The 19,334-nt window shown below is 43.2% G+C and overlaps 1 protein-coding gene across 1 annotated transcript; it reads left to right on the forward strand.

Annotated features, from left to right (window-relative positions):
- Positions 1-1,452: 1,452 nt before the first annotated feature.
- On the forward strand, positions 1,453-18,903 carry LOC311629632 (uncharacterized protein; the record flags this gene model as incomplete). Its single annotated transcript, XM_084897900.1, has 5 exons — positions 1,453-1,485; positions 2,324-2,654; positions 2,910-3,282; positions 15,783-15,837; positions 18,571-18,903. The coding sequence occupies 5 exons, from the start codon at positions 1,453-1,455 to the stop codon at positions 18,901-18,903; spliced, it is 1,125 nt and encodes a 374-aa protein (XP_084754026.1).
- Between the last annotated feature and the right edge of the window lie 431 nt (positions 18,904-19,334).

The following is a 19,334-nucleotide window of genomic DNA, read 5'->3' on the forward strand; positions in this document are numbered from 1 at the left end:
GGATTTCTAGTACCATGTTGACTAGTAGTGGTGAAAGTGAGCATCCCTGTCATGTTCCCGATTTTAAGGGAGACACTTTTAGTTTTTCCCCATTGGATATGACTTTGGCTGTGGGTTTGTCATATATGTCCTTTATTATGTAGAAGCGTGTTCACTCTATTCCCAATTTCCTGAGAGTTTTAATTATAAACTAGAGGCTCTATGCATGGAATTCATGCAAGCAGCTCGGCTCTCAGAGCCCTGGTGGCTAGCTGTCTGAAAGGATGTCTGGAAGGGCATCCAGACTAATGAGCATATTATGCTTTTAGTATTATAGATGGTGCTGTATTTTTTCATATGATTTTTTCTGTATCAATTGATATGATCATGTGCTTTTATTTTTCTTCATTGTTTTTAATGTAGGGTATCTCATTTATTGATTTGTGGATATTGTACCTGCCTTTCATCCTGAGAAGACACAAAAAGGCTCATATTGTGAGATGCCATTTATAGAAAACAGTCAGAAAGGTTAAAAAAGAGACAAATAGTGTATCAGGGTTTCCAGGTGCAGAAGGAGAGGGGAATGAGTACCTTTGGGGCAAGGTTTTCTTTTCCTTGTGAGGTGACCAAACATTCAACAACTAGGTAGTGGTGGTGATTACACAGCATCATGGATGTACTCCATAATGAGAAATGGCACAATTTAAAATACAAGTAACATTTATTATTTATAATTAATTACACTATGGGAAAATGAAGGCTAAAAAAAGGGAAAAAATGATAAAATAAAAAACTGAATCATCCGTGGAGAAAACAAAAATGCAACCATTAAAGAGAATAAAAGTAAAAGGTCAATGTGTCCGGGTAAAACAAAGACTTCTGAATGGAGAGACCACATTTAACAAACAGGCATTGAGCTGGCCCTGAAGCTTTTTCCAGAGGCAGCTCCTGATCTGAAGCAGGAACCAGGCCAAGGTTCAGGGAGGCTCTGCAGCCAGGGGTGGCGGGTCCTCAGTTAGGTCAGGAGTGCTGCACAGGCTGCCGCTGGCTCTTCAACAAGGGCTGCTGGAGGTGGTGAGACGGTTGGAGGTGGACAGGCCTCTACATCTGCCTCTGCATTGGGCTCCTCTGGATGGGAACAGGAGCTTGCTCTGCTCCCTGGGCTGGTCCTGTCGTTATGAGAGGAGAAAAGATCACCCGGGACTGCATTTCCATGTGCTTCCCAATCACAGAACATGGCTGCAGCTACAAATCCTTTATAGGACATCCTCCTAGGAAACCTTCCAACAGGTGGTGGTCTGAGGCTGGTCATTGCTCCTAGAGCCTCTGGGGTGCTCCCTGTGTAACTGGGACCAAGTCCTCCCCATACACTTGCATCCACCTCTAACCCCATACCACCTCAACCTCCTCCAACTTCTCATACTTGGGCTCTGCCTTCTTGGGCTCCAGCTCATCAGGCCAGGTTTGTTGAGCATGGGCACCATGTTCCAGGTGGAGTCAACATTGGTGAGCTGCCAGCAGAGAATGAGAGGCTTTGAGGTTGGAGGCTTGTTGGGCCTAGGCAGGTTCGGTGAAGGAGTCCTTTCTCACCCATCCATGGGCCCTATTCCTCCAGATCCCCAGATGGCCACACTCATTTCGGACCTGCTCCTCACTGGTGGACATGTGTAGGGGGTCTTTGTTGACCAGATGGTGCTCCATTACCTGGGATGAACTCTGCAATGACAGTGACCAGCAGCTGGTTGGGAGGACTCAAATCCTGCCCAGGTGTAGTAGCTGCTATTTCTGCCCACTGGTCACTACTCAGGTCCTTTTCCTGAGTGTGTCCTCAGACCAGAGTAGTGACTTCACTTCCTGACAAGAGCAGCGACCTCACTTCCTGACAAGAGCAGCGACCTCACTTCCTGACGATGGAGCCCAACGGAACCTGGAGCCTGGTAACCAGGCAGCCCCATTCTATAACTGCCTTTCCCACCTCACTCGGATAGTGGCATTAGAGAGGACACCATGTCTTCATGTTGTCTCCTAGTGTGCCGAGGACGAGGCCTCCAGACAGGCAGACGCCGCCTGTGGCCTTTCTCATGGCGGAAGCCAAAGGTAGCACAGGGAGGTTTATTGGGGCCAGGCCACCACTCTGATCCCCCCTGAGCAGCCCCATGTCTGGTGTGTGTGTATGTGTGTGTGTTTGGGTGTGTGTGTGTGTGTGTGTGTGTGTGTGTGTGTGTCCAAGGGCGTTCAAGTGTGGAGGGCCTGATCCAGAGCAGAAGGTGCAGTGGGCAGAAGCAGCAGTGACTGGGCCAGGCTTGAGGACTCCCCACTGGCTGATGGTCCACTTTCATTGCAGATCTCTTTCTTCATCAAGGTGGTGCATGTTCCACTACCTGAGGAAGAGCCCAGTGACATGGGCAGCAATGAGAGCCCGGTGAGCCACACCACCAAGGGCCAGGAAAGACCTGAAGTGAGTGTGGCCACCTGGGGCTCTGGGGAGCCAGGGCCCGTGGATGGACAACCAGGGACTCCTCTACCGATGCCGCGCAGGCTCTTCGGGCCTCCAACCCCGGAGCAGACCAGGTTCAACCGGCAGCTCAAAGTTTTCACCAGTGACCTGGACTATGGCGCCCATGTCAACCAGACTGGCCTGAAATACCTGCACCCCAAAAAGGCAAAGCCAAAGGGTGAGAAGCTGTGGAAGTGAGGGTGGGATTGGGGGTGGAGTGGCATGGGAGCTTATGTGGAGGGATTGTTGCCAGGCACACAGGGAGCACCCCAGAGCCTGGACAGGAGCAATGATGGGCCTCAGACCACCCATCTGCTGGACTGCGGGTGGGAAGGACATCCTGTGGTGGGTCCTGGGCTGTGGCTGTCTTCTGTCTGGGGGGAAGATAGACATGCAGACACCTGGGTGAACTTTTCTCCCCTCTCAACTCCAGCACCAGCTCTTCCTGTCATACTTGAAGTTTATCCTGAAGAGGAGGATGTAGAGCTAGAGGAATCACCAGCTCCAGAAACCCTGCCACCTCCAGCAGCCTCTCCAGCTGCAGCTGTGGAGCCAGGGCCAGCCCCAGAGGAAACTGAGGCCCCACCACCACTGGATGAAGAACCCTCCATGGAGCCCATGCTGGATCTTGCCTCAGAGGAGGAGCTGCCCCTGGAGGGCCCAGCTCAAGGGCCCCTTGTAGAATGTGATCAACCTGTCCCAAGGGACAACCTTGTTTTTTTTGTTTTCTTTTCCCTTTTTATTTTGTTCGTATGTGTTCCATGGCATGGTTCAATTTTCTCTCTTTTGATGTTTATTGCTTGGGGGTTTATTGCTTTTATCATTTTATTTTTCATGTTATTAGCCCTCTTTTTTCCATTGTACAATTTATTTTAAGTAATAAAAGTTACCATTTGTGTTTGAAATGGTGCGGTTTCTGAGCATGAAGTACATCGCGATGCTGTGCAGGCCTCACCACTGCCTAGTTGCAGGATGTCCCATCTCCCCACAAGGAAACCAGCACCAACAGTATTCACTCCCCACTCTCCCTTCCCCTGGAAAACCCTGATCTGCTTTCTGTCTTTATTTCTTTAAATTTCTGGATAATTTCCTTTACTGGATTCTTTCTAAAAATATGTGTCAGCTCACATATTTTTATAGCATTTTGTAATCCTAGGTGGATAAGAGATCATATGTAAAAGAATATGCTTTTTTAAGGAAGTGTGTGTATAATCACAGGGTAGACAACCATGTGCTAAGTGTAACTCCTGAAGTTAATCAGGAATATTCCCAAAAACTTAAGAGGTGTGAAGACTCCCAAGCTTATCCTAAGAGGCCAGCATTATCCCAATTCTAAAAGCAGATAAGGAAAGAAAATTATAAATCAATATTCCTGATGAACATTGCCTTTCCCTGATCTCTGCCTGATTGCCCCTAACTGCTTCTGCCTGCCAGCCTGATCACCCCCTAACCACTCCCATGGCAGCCTGATTAATGTCTAACTGCTTCCCTGTTGGCCTGTTTGCCCCCAACTTCCCTCCTCTGCTGGCCTGGCAACCCCTAACTGCCCTCCCCTGCAGGGTTGATTGCCTACAATTGTCCTCACTTGCAGACCTGGTCCCTCTCAACTGCCCTCACTTGCAGACCTAGTCCCTCTCAACTGCCCTCCCTTGCAGGCCTGGTGCCTCCCAACTGCCCTCCCCTGCTGGCCATTTTGTGGTGGCAATCATGTGTCCTCATGGGGGCAGCTATTGTGTGTTGGAGTGATGGTCAATGTGCATATTACTCTTTTATTAGATAGGATAGAGGCCTGGTGCATGGGTGGGGCTAACTGGTTTGCCCTGAAGGGGGTGCCAGAACACAGTGGGGGTTCCCTTGGGATGTGGGGTGGCCTGGGTGAGGGGCCTGTAGTGGTTTGCAGGCCGGCCACACCCCCTGGTGACCCAAGCAGAGGCCCTGATATCTGGAATTTATTTACCTTCTACAATTGAAACTTTGTAGCCTGGAGTGGAGGCCTACCCCAGCCAGGACAGGTGGAAAGCTTGGCTTCCTCTGTTGCCAGGGGGTGGGGGGACAAGGGGGTGGGCAACCCTAGCCTGCTCTCTCCTGCTCCATGGCTGCCACCATTTTTCTTGGGATTTATCTTCTATAATTGGATCTTTGTATCCTTGAGTGGAGGCCTAGGCCAACCAGAGTGTGTGGAAAGCTTGGCTTCCTCTATTGCCAGGGAAACCCAAGCCTCTCAACTGCTCTCTGTGGCTGCAGCCATTTGGGTTGGGGTTAATTTGCATACCCACTCTGTCTGGTGGGAGTGGCTTGTGCGGAGTTATGGTAATTTGCATATTACTCTCTTATTAGGTAGGATTGCTATTTATCCTTTCTCTATAATATGTGTCAGAAATGAAAGAAAATTAGTAAAATGTATATGAAAATCTTTCTCTTGTCAGAGTCTGGGGCACACACGGGACCCAAAGTCAAGTCCTCGCCCATCCATGGTGCCTCAAAATCACATGAGACCCAGTCCCAGCCAGCCCCACCCCCACTGGGCAAGATCCAGACCTGGCCGGCCCCACCCTTGTCAAGCCCCACCTGGAGGGGGATGCGGCTTCAGGTCCCCAGTCAAGCCCTGTCAGGTGGGGGGCACAGCCACAGGACCCCTGTCAAGCCTTGCAGGGTGGTGGGGTGCAGCCTCAGGTCCCCCAGCGAAATCTCAAGTCCCCAGGCCTGGCACCTGGGCAGGGGGCATGTCCTGAGGTCCTCTGTCAAGCCCTGCCAGGGGGCAAGCATGGCCTGAGGTCCCCTGGCTTGACACTGGGACAGGGGTTGCAGTCTTAGGTCCCCTGCCCCCGACCAGACCACACAGACTCTGGTCCCTGGTGATTGCTCCTTAAGACTCATTACGGGAACTCATCCTCTGCTTTAGTTGCAGCCATCTTGTGTTAAGCAACCCCGCCTCCACTGTGGGCACCACCATCTTTGTGACAGGGTGATGTTCAATTTGCATATTTCCTCATTACCAGATAGGAATATTGACTCCATTCACTATGCTGTATTTAATTTCCCTGTGACTATTTTTACAACTGGCAATTTGTTCTGAATCTCTTTCACCTTTTAACCGATCTCAACCTTTCTCCTATCTGGCATCTCTCAATTTGTTCTATGTATGGTTTGCTTCTGTTTTTCATTTATTTTGTTCTTTAGAGTCCACATTTAAGTGAAATCCTATGGTATTTGTCTTTCACCATCCAATTTGTTTCACTGAGCATAATAGTACCCTTTATGTCCATCTACACCAGTGATTCCCAAAGTGGTCTATATCGACCCCCAGGGGTCTATGACAACCTGCAAGGGGTCTACGTCAGCGAAAAAAAAATTTGGGGGTCCATGAAATGAAAATGGGGGTCCACGATAGTGGATTTCAACATACACTGATAGTACCTATTTACTTACATCATATAATCTTATAATATAAAAACATATAAATTATTTATAAAAGTACCTATGAAGTAAAAAATTTATTATATATGTTTATAAAATTGTGTAAGTTGTAGGATAAAAACCTGCACATAATGATATATCAGTATCATCTTGTTACAAGCATACGCGCAGTAAACATTCTTGCCAATTTTTGTCTCAAAGCTTCGCGAACTTGCACCGACTTGTTCAATTCGTCACTCTATAAATATGAATGTGAGAAAAATATGTTCATTCGTTTCCTGAATCTTGAATAGGAAAGTGCTGAGAAAACATTTAAAAAAATATAAACTGGTAGTTTATCATACAAATTATGGTGAATCAGTGTTATTTTGTTTGAGAATGCCGGAGAAAAGTAGGTACATTATTTTTTATTAAATTTTATGTTACGTATATTTTATATAACAGATACAAAATTTTATTTTGAGTAGTTTTAATTTAAATTCAATAAATAAATGTATAAAACTTAACATGCGTTTTTATTTCAAGTTTTTAACACTAAACTTCACTACAGTTAGAAATTTACAAAAAAATCAATATCAGGTAAGTAGGGGGTCTACCCAAAACCGAAAAACATGGCAAGGGGTCTACGGCACAAACAAGTTTGGGAACCTCTGATCTACACTGTCACAAGTGGTAAGAGTGTGTTCATTTTCATGGCTGAGTACTATTCCATTGTGTATACCAGTATGTACCACTTCTTGATCTATTTGTGTATCAGTAGTCACCAAGGTTGCTTTCATATCTTGGCTATTGTAAATAAGGAACATAGTGAAATTCTTGCATCTGAAGTGCCTTCACTTAGAGCCGTGGTCAGCAAATTGCAGCTTGAAAGCCACATGTGGCTCTTTGGCCCCTTGATTGTGGCTCTTCCACAAAATACCATGGCCTGGTGAGTCTATTTTGAAGAAGTGGCGTTAGAAGAAGTTTAAGTTTAAAAAATTTGCTGTCAAAAGAAATTTTAATCGTTTGTACTGTTGGTATTTGGCTCTGTTGACTAATGAGTTTGCCGACCACTGACTTAGAGGTTGGAGAGATGGTAATGTTGTTAAGCCGGAGGCCTAACAGGCATGCAGAGTGGTGCTCCTTGGACTTGCTGACCAGTCCAGTCCCGGAAGTGACCACAATAATGCAAACACCCCATCACTTCCTCGTCTCATTTTCAGGACAGGGAAAGAAAAAGCACAATGTGAGGAGGGAGGGAGATCAGAAATGAGATAAAACTGGCAAGTAACAAGAGAATGTGTATATGAAACTTCTAAGATACACTCTTTGATTATTTATTTATCTCCCAAAGCTAATGAGATTTTAAACAAACAATTCATTGTGTGTTTGACAGCATTTTTGGTACTTCCTGTAAATCAGATAGTGGAGATCTCTACAATAATTTAATACTATTCTTCTTGGCTTTACTTTATTAAAGCTACCTTAGTTATGATTAATTCATTTTGTTCTTTATTGTATTGATATGGTGAATTATATCAGATGACTTTTAAATGTTAAAGCAACCTAGCATAAATCCCAATTGGTTATGGTATATTGTTCTTTTCATATATTGCTAAATGTATTGCTACAATTTGCAAGATTTTTTTGGATGTTGTCTATGAGGGATATTTGTCTATAGTTTTGTTGTTACTATGCTATCAGTGTGATGCTGTCTCATAAACTAATTAAGAACATTCTCTTTTGTTTTCCGGAAGATTATGAAATAATACAAAATAATGATTGGTATTATTTTTTTCTTTAAATGCTTCACATACCTTACTAGTGAAGCCACTTGACTTGGAGATTATTTATTTATTTATTTATTTATTTATTTATTTATTTTAAATATATTTTATTGATTTCTTACAGAGAGGAGGAGAGAGGGAAAGAGAGTTAGAAACATCGATGAGATAGAATCATTGACCAGGTGCCTCTTGCACACCCCCCACTGGGAATGTGCCCACAACCAAGGTACATGCCCTTGACTGGAATTGAACCCGGGACCTTACAGTCCACAGGCTGACATTCTATCCACTGAGCCAAACCGGTTTCGACTGACTTGGAGTTTTTGTGTTGCAAAGTTTTTAAGGGTGAATTATTTTTTTTAAATACATAAATGACTTCAGATTATCAATTTTTTTTAGCAAGTTTTAATAGCCTGTGTCTTTTAAGGAAATTACCTCTTTTAACTAAATTGTTTTATTACATAAAGCTACTTATAATATTTTCTTATTCTTCTAATATTTGTTAGAATCTTTGTAATGTCTCCTCTTTTATTTCTAATATCAATAATTTGTGTCTTTACTTTTGGCTAGAAATTTATCAATTTAATTAAGTATTCCTCCCCCCCACCCCCCATAAGCCAGCTTTTTTGTTTTATTGATTACTGTAGTTTTCCCATTCCAATTTTATTAATTTTTACTCAACTATTATCTTCTGTCTACTTACTTTGGATTTAACTTGTCATTTTTATTTCTTCAAGAGAAATCTTAGATTATTCTTTCCTAATGGAAGTATTTAATATTATAAAATTTCCTTTAAGCACTGCCTTACCTGTATACCACAAATTTATATTTTGTATTTTACTTTTCATTCAATTCAAAATATTTTCTCTTTTCCCTTGTCACTTTGTTTTTGAAGTGTGTTGTTTGATTTTTAAATATTTGGGGCCTTTTCTGATATCTTTCTGTTATTGATTTCAGTTTAATTCCATTATTGTCAGAGAGCCTATTTGTAGGGTCTCTGGGTCTGTTCTTGTTCATCAGTCTATGCCGTTCATTATATTCCATAAATGAATGAGATCATGTGATGTTTATCTTTCTCTGCCTGGCTTATTTCACTTAGCATAATACTCTCCATCTCCATCCATGTTGTTGCAAATGGTAGAACTCCTTCTTTTTAACTGCAGCATAGTATTCCATTGAGTAGATGTACCACGTTTTTAAATCCATTCATCTCTGCTACTCATTTAAGCTGTTTCCAAATCTTAGCTATGGTGAATTAAGCTGCTATGAACACATAGGGGTGTATATATCCTTTCTGATTCATGTTTCTAGTTTCTTGGGATATATTCCTAGAAGTGGGATCATTGGGTCAAATGGGAGTTCCATTTTTAGTTTTTTAAGGAAACTCCATACTGTACTCCACCTTAGCTGCACCAGTCTGCATCCCCACCAACAGTGTAAAAGAGTTCCTTTTTCTCCGCATCCTCGCCAACACTTGTCCTTTGCTGATTTGTTGATGATAGCCATTCTAAGATGGTACCACATTGTTGTTTTGATTTGCATCTCTCTGATGATTAATGATTTTGAGCATGTTTTCATGTGTCTCCTGGCCTTCCTTCTGTCTTCTTTAGAAAAGTGTCTATTTAAATCAGTTGCCCATTTTTTTTTAAATTGGGTTGTTTATCTTCTTTTTGTTAAGTTGTATGAGTACTCTGTAAATGTTGGAGATTAAACCCTTATAATTGATAACGTTGGCAAATATGTTCTCCCATGCAGTGGGGTTTTTTTGTTTTATTGATGGTTTCCTTTGCTGTGAAAAAGCTTTTTATTTTGATGTAGTCCCATTTGTTTATTTTTCCTTAGCATCCATTGCTGTAGGAGCAGTATCAGTAAAAAAATTCTTTAGGCATATGTCTGAGATTTTCCTGCCTGTGGATTCCTCTAGTGTTTTTATGGTTTCCCATCTTATGTTTAAGTCCTGTATCCACTTTGAGTTTATTTTTGTGTGTGGTGTAAGTTTGAGGTCTAGTTTCTTTTTTTCTTTTTCTTTTTTTTTTTTTTTCATGTATCTGTCCAATTTTCCCAGCACCATTTGTTGAAGAGACTTGACTCCATTCTATGTTCATGACTCCTTTGTCAAATATTAATTGAGCATAGTGGTTTGGGTCGGTATCTGGATTTTCTATTCTTCTTCTTCTTTTTTTTTTTTTTTTTTTTTTTTTTTTTTTTTTTTTTTACCTTTTTGGATTTTCTATTCTATTCCATTGGTCTATATGTCTGTTCTTGTTCCAGTACCAGGCAGTTTTGAGAACAGTGGCTTTATGTTGAACAGGAGTGGTGAGAGTGGGCATCCCTATTTTGTTCCTGTTCTTAGAGGAAATGTAATACAGCTTGAATCTGGTATTGAGATCCAACCTACTATATTCTTCTTTCTCAGGATTGCTGTGGCTACTCGGGGTCTTTTTTATTACAGATAAATTTTAGGAGTGTTTTTTCTAGGTCTGTGAAATATGCTGTTGATATTTTAATTGGGAGTGCATTGAATATATAGGTTGCTTTGGGTAGTATGGACATTTTAATGATGTTGATTCTACCAATCCATGAACATGATATGTTCTTCATCTGTTTACATCTTCCTCTATCACTTTTTTCAGTGTCATGTAGTTTTCTGTGTATAGGTCTTTTACCTCCTTAGTTAAGTTTATTCCTAGGTATCTTAATTTTTTTGGTGTGATGGTAAATGGGATTGCTTTTTTTTTTTTATCTCTCTTTCAATAAGTTCGTTATTGGTGTATAGAAATGCCATAGATTTCTTGACGTTGATTTTGTATCCTGCTACCTTGCCAAATTCATTTAATAATTTTTTATGGAGTCTTTAGGGTTTTCTATGTACAGTATCATGTCATCTGCAAATAAGGACAGGTTTACTTCTTCTTTTCCAATTTGGATGCCTTTTATTTCTTCTTCTTGTCTGATTGCTATGGCTAGTATTTCCAGCACTATGTTGAACAGGAGTGGTGAGAGTGGGCATCCCTATTTTGTTCCTGTTCTTAGAGGAAATGGTTTTAGTTTTTGCCCATTGAGTATGATGTTGGCTGTGGCTTTGTCATATATGGCTTTTATTATGTTGAAGTATGATCCTTCTATTCCTACCTTGCTGAGAGTTTTTATTAAGAAAGGGTGTTGGATTTTGTCAAATGCTTTTTCTGCACCAACAGATATGACTATGTGATTTTTATCTTATGTGATGTATCACATTTATTGATTTGCGAATATTGTTCCATCCTTGCATCCTCAGGATAAATCCTACTTGGTCATGGTGTATGATCTTTCTTATGTACTGCTGGATCCGATTTGATAGAATTTTGTTGAGGATTTTGGCATCTATGTTCATGGGGGATATTGGCCTGTAATTCTCTTTCATTGTGTTATCTTTATCCGGTTTTGGTATTAGGATGATGCTGGCTTCATAGAAGGAGCTTGGGCGGGTTCCTTCCTCTTGAATTTTCTGGAATAGTGTGAGGAATGTTTGATAAAACTCCCCTATAAAGCCATCTGGCCCCGGGCTTTTGTTTGCTGGAAGCTTTTTGATGACCACTTCAATTTCCTCCATAGTTTCTTGAGTATTGAGCTGTTTAGATTCTTCCTGATTGAGTTTTGGAAGGTTATATTTTTCTAGGAATATGTCCATTTCCTCCAGGTTGTTCAGTTTGTTGGAATAGAGTTGTTCGTAGTATTTTGTAACAGTCCTTTGTATTTCGGCGGGGTCTATTGTTATTTTACCTCTTTCATTTCTGACTTAGTTTATTTGGGTCCTCTCTCTTTGTTTCTTGGTGAGCCTTGCTAGAGGTGCATCAATCTTGTTTATCCTTTCAAAGAACCAGCTTTTGGTTTTGTTGATCTTTTGTATTGTTTCTTTGCTCTCTATATCATTTATTTCCACTCTGATTTTTATTATTTCCTTCCTTCTGCTTACACTGGGCTCTTCTTATTGCTCTTTTTCTAATTATTTGAGTTGTAGAGTTAGGTAATTTATTACCATTTTTTCTTGTTTTTTTTTTTTTTTTTTTTTTTTTTTTTAATAAACTTGTACAGCTATGAACTTCCCTCTCAAGACTGCTTTTGCTGTGCCCCATAGATTTTTTTTTAAATAAATATTTATTGTTCAGATTATTACAAATGTGATCCTCCTCCCCCCCCTCAATTGCTCCCCTCCACCAGGTTCCCACCCCACCCTCTGTCCTTTCCCCATCTCCCATTGTCCTCATCCATAGGTGCACAGTTTTTGTTCAGTCTCTTCCCACACCCTCACTCCCCTTTTCCCCGAGAATTGTCAGTCCACTCCCCTTTCATACCTCTGATTCTATTATATTCACCACTTAATATTGTTCATCAGATTTTTTTAATTCCCTTGGTTTTTAGATTCACTTGTTGATAGTTATGTATTTGTTGATCATAATTTTTATCTTTATCTTCTTCCCCTTCCTAAATAACCCCCTTCAGCAATTCATATAATTCTGGTTCGGCAGTGATGAACTCTTTTAGCTTTTTTTTATTTGTGAAGCTCTTTAACTGTCCTTTGATTCTGAGTGATAGCTTTGCTGGGTAGATTATTTTTGGCTGTAGATTGTTGCTATTCATCACCTTGAATATTTCTTGCCATTCCCGTCTGGCCTGCATGGTTTCTGTTGAGAAATCAGCTGATAATCGTATGGGTGTTCCTTTATAGGTAACTACCTGCTTTTCTCTTGCTGCTTTTAATATTCTCTCTTTGTCTTTTGCTCTTGGAATTTTAATTGTGATGTGTCTTGGTGTGTTCCTCCTTGGATTCCTTTTGTTTGGGGTTCTGCGGGCTTCCTGGACTTGTAAGTCTATTTCTTTCCCCAGGTGGGGGAAGTTTTCTGTCACTATTTCTTTCAGTATTCTTTCTGTATCTTGCTTTCTCTCTTCTTCTGGAATCCCCATAATTCTGATGTTGTTTCGCTTGAAATTGTCCCAGAGGTTTCTTACACTATCTTCAACTTTCTGGATTCTCTTATCTTCTCCCTTCTGCAGAGGAGTGTCCTCTGGCTCTTCGTGTTCTAAATCTTTGTCTTGATTCTTGTGATCTTCCAGTCTGTTTTTAGGACTTTGTATAATATTTTTTATTTCAGACAATGTTTTCTTCATTTCTTGTTGATCCCTTATTTCTAGTTGCTCCCTTTTCATATCCTCATAGGTCTCATTTATTTTATCGGCCTTTTTTAGGATATTGTTGAATAACCTTATAACTGTAGTTTTGAACTCAATGTCCAATCTTTTCTTTTCCTCCATCTCCTTCCTTTGCCTCCTTCCTCTTGTCTGCATTTTAGTTGTTTCCCTGATTTGATGGAATAGCTTGTGTTCTAGGTGTTCTGGTAGAGCCCAGTAGCACAGCCTTCCCAGTTACCTGCGGTGGACAGTCTTGGTGTAGCCCTTTGTGGGCTGTGTGTGCAGTCTTGTTGTTAAGCCTTGCTTATTGTTGGTATCACTGGGAAGCTTTGATCTCCAAGCCAATTCGCTGTGAGGATCAGCAGAGTCTCAGTTAGGAGGGCTTCTGTACTCTGCTTGGATAGGGCGGGGTCTCGGGGTGGCGCAGACAAGCTTTGGTTCCCTGTCAGTCTCGCTTTAGAAAAGACCTGTTCTTGGAGAGTTTCGGAAGATTGGTTGCAGGCGTGCGCACCTCTTTGGTAAAGGCACATACAAGCTTTGGGTTCCTGCCAGTCCCTCCTTAGAGAAAGCCAGCCTCTGGGAGAGCTTCTGTGCTCAGCCAGAGATTGGGCGGAGTCTCAGGTTGGTGCAGACAAACTGTTTTCCCTTGGGCTCCTCCCCAAGTCCCACAGTAATGGCCTCTGGCTTCACACACCTCTGAGAGATCTCTGCCCACTGCCTGACAGTCTGGCCTCTCCCTGTCTGGGGCCGTCTATCAGAGCAATAGGCTGATTCTGTTTTCCTCTTGCACAAGAAAGCCAGTTGCGCGTTAGCTGTCTGCCCTCTCCGCGCACCGGGAGTAAGCCAGTAGTGAACTCAGCCCGGTCCGCCCTCTCTGCGCGCCCGGTAGTAAGCCAGTAGCAATCTCTGTCCGGCCCTTCCTCTCCCTGCCCTGGGAGTAAGCCAGTGCCTTTTCGCGCACACAGTTCTCCGTACCTTCACAGTTCCTGAGGTTCAGCGTGCCTTCTCTCTCCTTCCCAGATGGCAGAGCCTCCTCTCAGCTAGCCGTCCGGCACTTCAGGGCAATGCCTCCCCTGTTTTTCAGTTCTAACTTCAAATTTGTTGTGGTAGGCTGCATTCGGGTGTCTACCCTATGCCGCCATCTTGGTGTCTCTCGCCCCATAGATTTTTGATTGTTGACTTTTCATTGTCATTTGTTGCCAGGATTTTTTTTTTATTTCTTCCTTGATCTCTCTGGTAACCCAGTCATTGTTTAATAGCATGCTGTTTAGTCTCCATGTGTTTGATTTTTTTGGATTATTTTTATTGTAGTTGATTTCCAGTTTTATGCCACTATGATCTAAGAAGATGCTTGATATGATTTCTATCTTCTTGAATTTGAAGAGACTTTCCCTGTGTTCCAACATGTTGTCTCTTTTTAAAATGACCCATGTGCACTTGAGAAGAATGTATATTCTGTGGCTGTGGGGTGAAATGTTCTGAAGATGTCAATTAATTCCATCTGGTCTTGTGAGTCATTTAGGATTGATGTTTCCTTGCTGATTTTTTTGTTTAGAGGATAATTTCTTTTTTTATATATATTAAAAACAAAACAAAACAGAACAAAAATAGAGGCCCAATGTATGAATTCATACACTGTGGGGTCCATTGGCCTGGCCTGTGTGATTGGGCTGAAACTGGCTCTCCAACATTGCCTCAGGGGTTCCAGATTGTGAGAGGGTTCAGGCCAGGCTAAGAGACCCCATTGTGAAAGATTGGGGCCAGAAAGGGATGTGGGAAGTGGGCCAGTTGGGGAGGGACTCTGTGAGAGCTCCAGGGCATGTCCAGCCCATCTTGCTCAGTCCCAATTGGCCAGACCCCTGCTGCAAGCTAACCTACCAGTCAGAGAATCTGCCCTATGGTGGTCAGTGCAAGTTATAACAAATGGTCAACTGCTGCTTGCTGGTCAGTGGGTGAGTATGCTTAGCATACCATTAGCATATTACGCATTGATTGATTGAACAGAAGACTGGATGACCAGACACTTAGCATATTAGGCTTTTATTATAGAGGATTATTTTTATTGTTGAAAGTATTGCAGATGTCCCCACATTTTCCCCATTGACCCCCTCCAATCCACACCCACCCCTCCCAAGCCTTTAACACACTATAGTCTGTGCCTATGGGCTATGCATCTATGCATATAAGTTCCCAGGTTAATCTCTCCCTACCTCCATCCTCCATCCCTACCTTCCCTCTGAGATTCCATAGTCTGGTCCATGCTTCTTTGTCGCTGGGTTTATGTTGTTAATCAGTTTATTTTGTTCATTAGATTACACATAGGAGTGAAATCATGTGATACTTATCTTTCTCTGACTGGCTTATTCTGCTTAGCTTAATACTTTTCAGGTCCCTCTATGCCATCTCAAAGGGTAAAAGGTCCTTCCTTTTCACAGTTGCATATTATTCCATGTTGTAAATGTACCAGAGCTTTTTTATCCAGTCATCTACTGATGGGCACTTGGGTTGATTCCACATTTTAGCTCTTGAAAATTGTGCTGCTATGAACATAGGGGATGCAGATATTCCTTCTGACTGTTGTTTCAGGTTTCTTAGGCTATATTCCAAGACATGGGATCACTGGGTCAAATGGCTGTTTCCTTTTCAGTTTCTTTAGGAAACTCCACAGTTTTTCACAGTGGCTGCACCAGTTTGCTCCCCCAATCATCAGTGCACTAGGGATCCCTTGTTTCCACATCCTCACCAACACTTGTCTATAGTTGATTTGTTGATGATAGCCATTCTGACAGGAGTGAGGTAATACCTCCTTGTCATTTTAGTTTGCCTGTCTCTGATGACTAATTACTTTGAGCACTTTACCCTATGTCTATTGGCCATATGTATGTCCTCTTTAGAGAGGTGTCTATTCAGGTCCTTTGCAAAATTTTAAATTGATTGCTTGTGTTTCCTTTAAGTGGTATGAGTTCCTTATATATGGTAGAAATGAACCCATTATCAGAAGTATCATTGGTAAATATGTTTTCCCATGAAGTGGGCTACCTTTACAGTGACTTATAAATTACCAAGGTCAGGTTTTTTACCTCTTAGGTTCAATTTATTCATACGTGTGTGTGTGTGTGTGTGTGTGTGTGTGTGTGTGTGTTTAGCAATTGTGAATGGGATTGTTTTGTTGGTTTCCATTTCTGATAGTACATTATTGTGTAAAAAATCCAAACAGATCTGGATATTTATTTTTTATTGTGCTACTGTACTACATTCATTTATAAGTTCTAGTAATTTTTTAATGGGATCTTTAGGGTTATCTCTATATAGTAGCATGTAATCTGCAATTAATAAAAGTTTTATTTCTTCCTTTTCAATTTCAATGCCTTTTATTTCTTATTTTTTTCTGATTGATGTGGATTGAATTTTCAGTACCATGTTGACTAGTAATGGTGAAATTGAGCATCCTTATGCTGTTCCTGATTTTAAGAGAGGCACTTTTAGTTTTTCCCCATTAAATATGAGTTTGGCTGTGAGATTTTCATATATGTTCTTTATTATGTAGAAGTATATTTACTCTATTCCCAATTTCCTGAGAATTTTTATTATAAACTAGACGCTCTATGCATGGAATTCATGAAATCGGCTCTGCCCTCAGAGCCCTGGTGGCTAGCTGTCTGAAAGGATGTCTAATTAGCATATTTTGCTTTTAGTATTATAGATGGATGCTATATTTATTCATCTGATTTTTCTGTATCAATTGATATAATCATGTACTTTTATATTTCTTCATTTTTTAATGTGGGGTATCTCATTTACTGATTTGTGGATATTTTACCTGCCTTTCATCCTGAGAAGACACAAAAAGGCTCATATTGTGAGATGACATTTACCAGAAACAGCAAGAATAAAGTTAAAAAAGAGAGAGAGATAAATAGCATGTTGGGTTTACAGGCGCAAAAGGAGAGGGGATTGAGTGCCTTTGGGGCAGGGTTTTCTTTTTACTGTAGTGTGACCGGACATTCAGCAACTAGGCAGTAGTGGTGATTACACAGCATCATGGATGTACTCCATACGCAAGAATGACACAATTTAAAATAAAAATAACATTTATTATTTAAAAGTAATTACAACATGGGAAAATGAAGACTTAAAAAATAAAAAATAAAAAATGATAAAATAAAAACCGGAATCATGCCAAGGAAAAAAATGAAAATCCATCAATTAAAGAGAATAAAATAAAAGGTCAATGTGTGGGGGTAAAAACAGACACTTCTGATGGGAGTGATAGGCCACATTTAACAAACAGGCATTGAGCTGGCCCTGAAGCCTTCTCTAGAGGCCGCTCTTGCTCTGAAGCAGGAACCTGGCCAGGGTCCAGGGAGGCTCTGCAGCCCGGGGTGGTGGGTCCTCAGTTAGGTCAGGAGTGCTGCACAGGCTGCCGCTGGCTCTTCAACAAGGGCTGCTGGAGGTGGTGAGACTGTTGGAGGTGGACAGGCCTCTACGTTTGCCTCTGCATTAGGCTCCTCTGGATAGGAACAGGAGCCTGCTCTGCCCCCTGGGCTGGTGCTATAGCTGTGAGAGGAGAAAAGATTACTCACCAGCCTGCTTTTCCATGTGCCTCCCAACAAAGAACACAGCTGCAGCTCTGAGTCCTTGATAGGACTTGGACATCCTCCTGGGAAAACATTCCAACAGGTGGCGGTCTGAGGCTGGTCATTGCTCCTAGAGCCTCTGAGATTCCCCCGTGTAACTGGGCCTGAGTCCTCCCCATACACTTGCATCCACCTCTACCCCAATACCACCTCGACTTCCTCCAACCTCTTACCAGTGGACTTTGCCTCCTTGGGCTCCAGCTCATCAGGCCAGGTTTGTTGATAATGGGCACCGTGCTCCAGGTTGGAGTCAACATTGGTGAGCTGCCAGCAGAGAATGAGAGGCTTTGAGGTTGGAGGCTTGTTGGGCCTGGGCAGGTTTGATGAAGGATCCTTCCTCACCCATTTATAGACCCTATTTCCCCAGACCCCCAGATGGCCACACTCACTTGGGACCTGCTCTGGCCCTCAGGTTTGTGGCTCACCTGCTCCTCACTGGTGGACATGGGTAGGGGATCTTTGTTGACCAGCTGCTGCTCCATGAGCTGGGATAAACTCTGCAATGACAGTGAACTGCAGCTGGTTGGGAGGCCTCGAACCCTACTGTACACAATGCTGCTAATGCCTGTTGGTCACTACCTGGGTGCCCTACCTGAGTGTGTCCTCAGACCAGAGCACTGACTTCACTTCCTGACAAGAGCAGCGACCTCACTTCCTGACAAGAGCACTGACCTCACTTCCTGACGATGGAGCCCAACGGAACCTGGAGCCTGGTAACCAGGCAGCCCCATTCTATAACTGCCCTTCCCACCTCACTCGGATAGTGGCATTAGAGAGGACACCATGTCTTCATGTTGTCTCCCAGTGTGCCGAGGACGAGGCCTCCAGACAGGCAGACGCCGCCTGTGGCCTTTTTCACGGCGGAAGCCAAAGGTAGCACAGGGAGGTTTATTGGGGCCAGGCCACCACTCTGATCCCCCCTGAGCAGCCCCATGTCTGGTGTGTGTGTGTGTGTTTGTGTGTGTGTGTCCAAGGGCGTTCAAGTGTGGAGGGCCTGATCCAGAGCAGAAGGTACAGTGGGCAGAAGCAGCAGTGACTGGGCCAGGCTTGAGGACTCCCCACTGGCTGATGGTCACTTTCATTGCAGATCTCTTTCTCCCTCAAGGTGGTGCATGTTCCACTGCCTGAGGAAGAGCCCAGTGACATGGGCAGCAATGAGAGCCCGGTGAGCCACACCACCAAGGGCCAGGAAAGACCTGAAGTGAGTGTGGCCACCTGGGGCTCTGGGGAGCCAGGGCCCGTGGATGGACAACCAGGGACTCCTCTACCGATGCCGCGCAGGCTCTTCGGGCCTCCAACCCCGGAGCAGACCAGGTTCAACCGGCAGCTCAAAGTTTTCACCAGTGACCTGGACTATGGCGCCCATGTCAACCAGACTGGCCTGAAATACCTGCACCCCAAAAAGGCAAAGCCAAAGGGTGAGAAGCTGGGGAAGTGACGGTGGGATTGGGGGTGGAGTGACATGGGAGCTTATGGGGAGGGATTGTTGCCTGGCACACAGGGAGCACCCCAGAGCCTGGACAGGAGCAATGATGGGCCTCAGACCACCCATCTGCTGGACTGTGGGTGGGAAGGACATCCTGTGGTGGGTCCTGGGCTGTGGCTGTCTTCTGTCTGGAGGGAAGATGGACATGCAGACACCTGGGTGAACTTTTCTCCCCTCTCAACTCCAGCACCAGCTCTTCCTGTCATACTTGAAGTTTATCCTGAAGAGGAGGATGTAGAGCTAGAGGAATCACCAGCTCCAGAAACCCTGCCACATCCAGCAGCCTCTCCAGCTGCAGCTGTGGAGCCAGGGCCAGCCCCAGAGGAAACTGAGGCCCCACCACCACTGGATGAAGAACCCTCCATGGAGCCCATGCTGGATCT

This window comes from Pipistrellus hanaki (assembly GCF_964339955.1).
Source record: "Pipistrellus hanaki genome assembly, chromosome: 11".
In the NCBI taxonomy this organism is placed as follows: domain Eukaryota; kingdom Metazoa; phylum Chordata; class Mammalia; order Chiroptera; family Vespertilionidae; genus Pipistrellus; species Pipistrellus hanaki.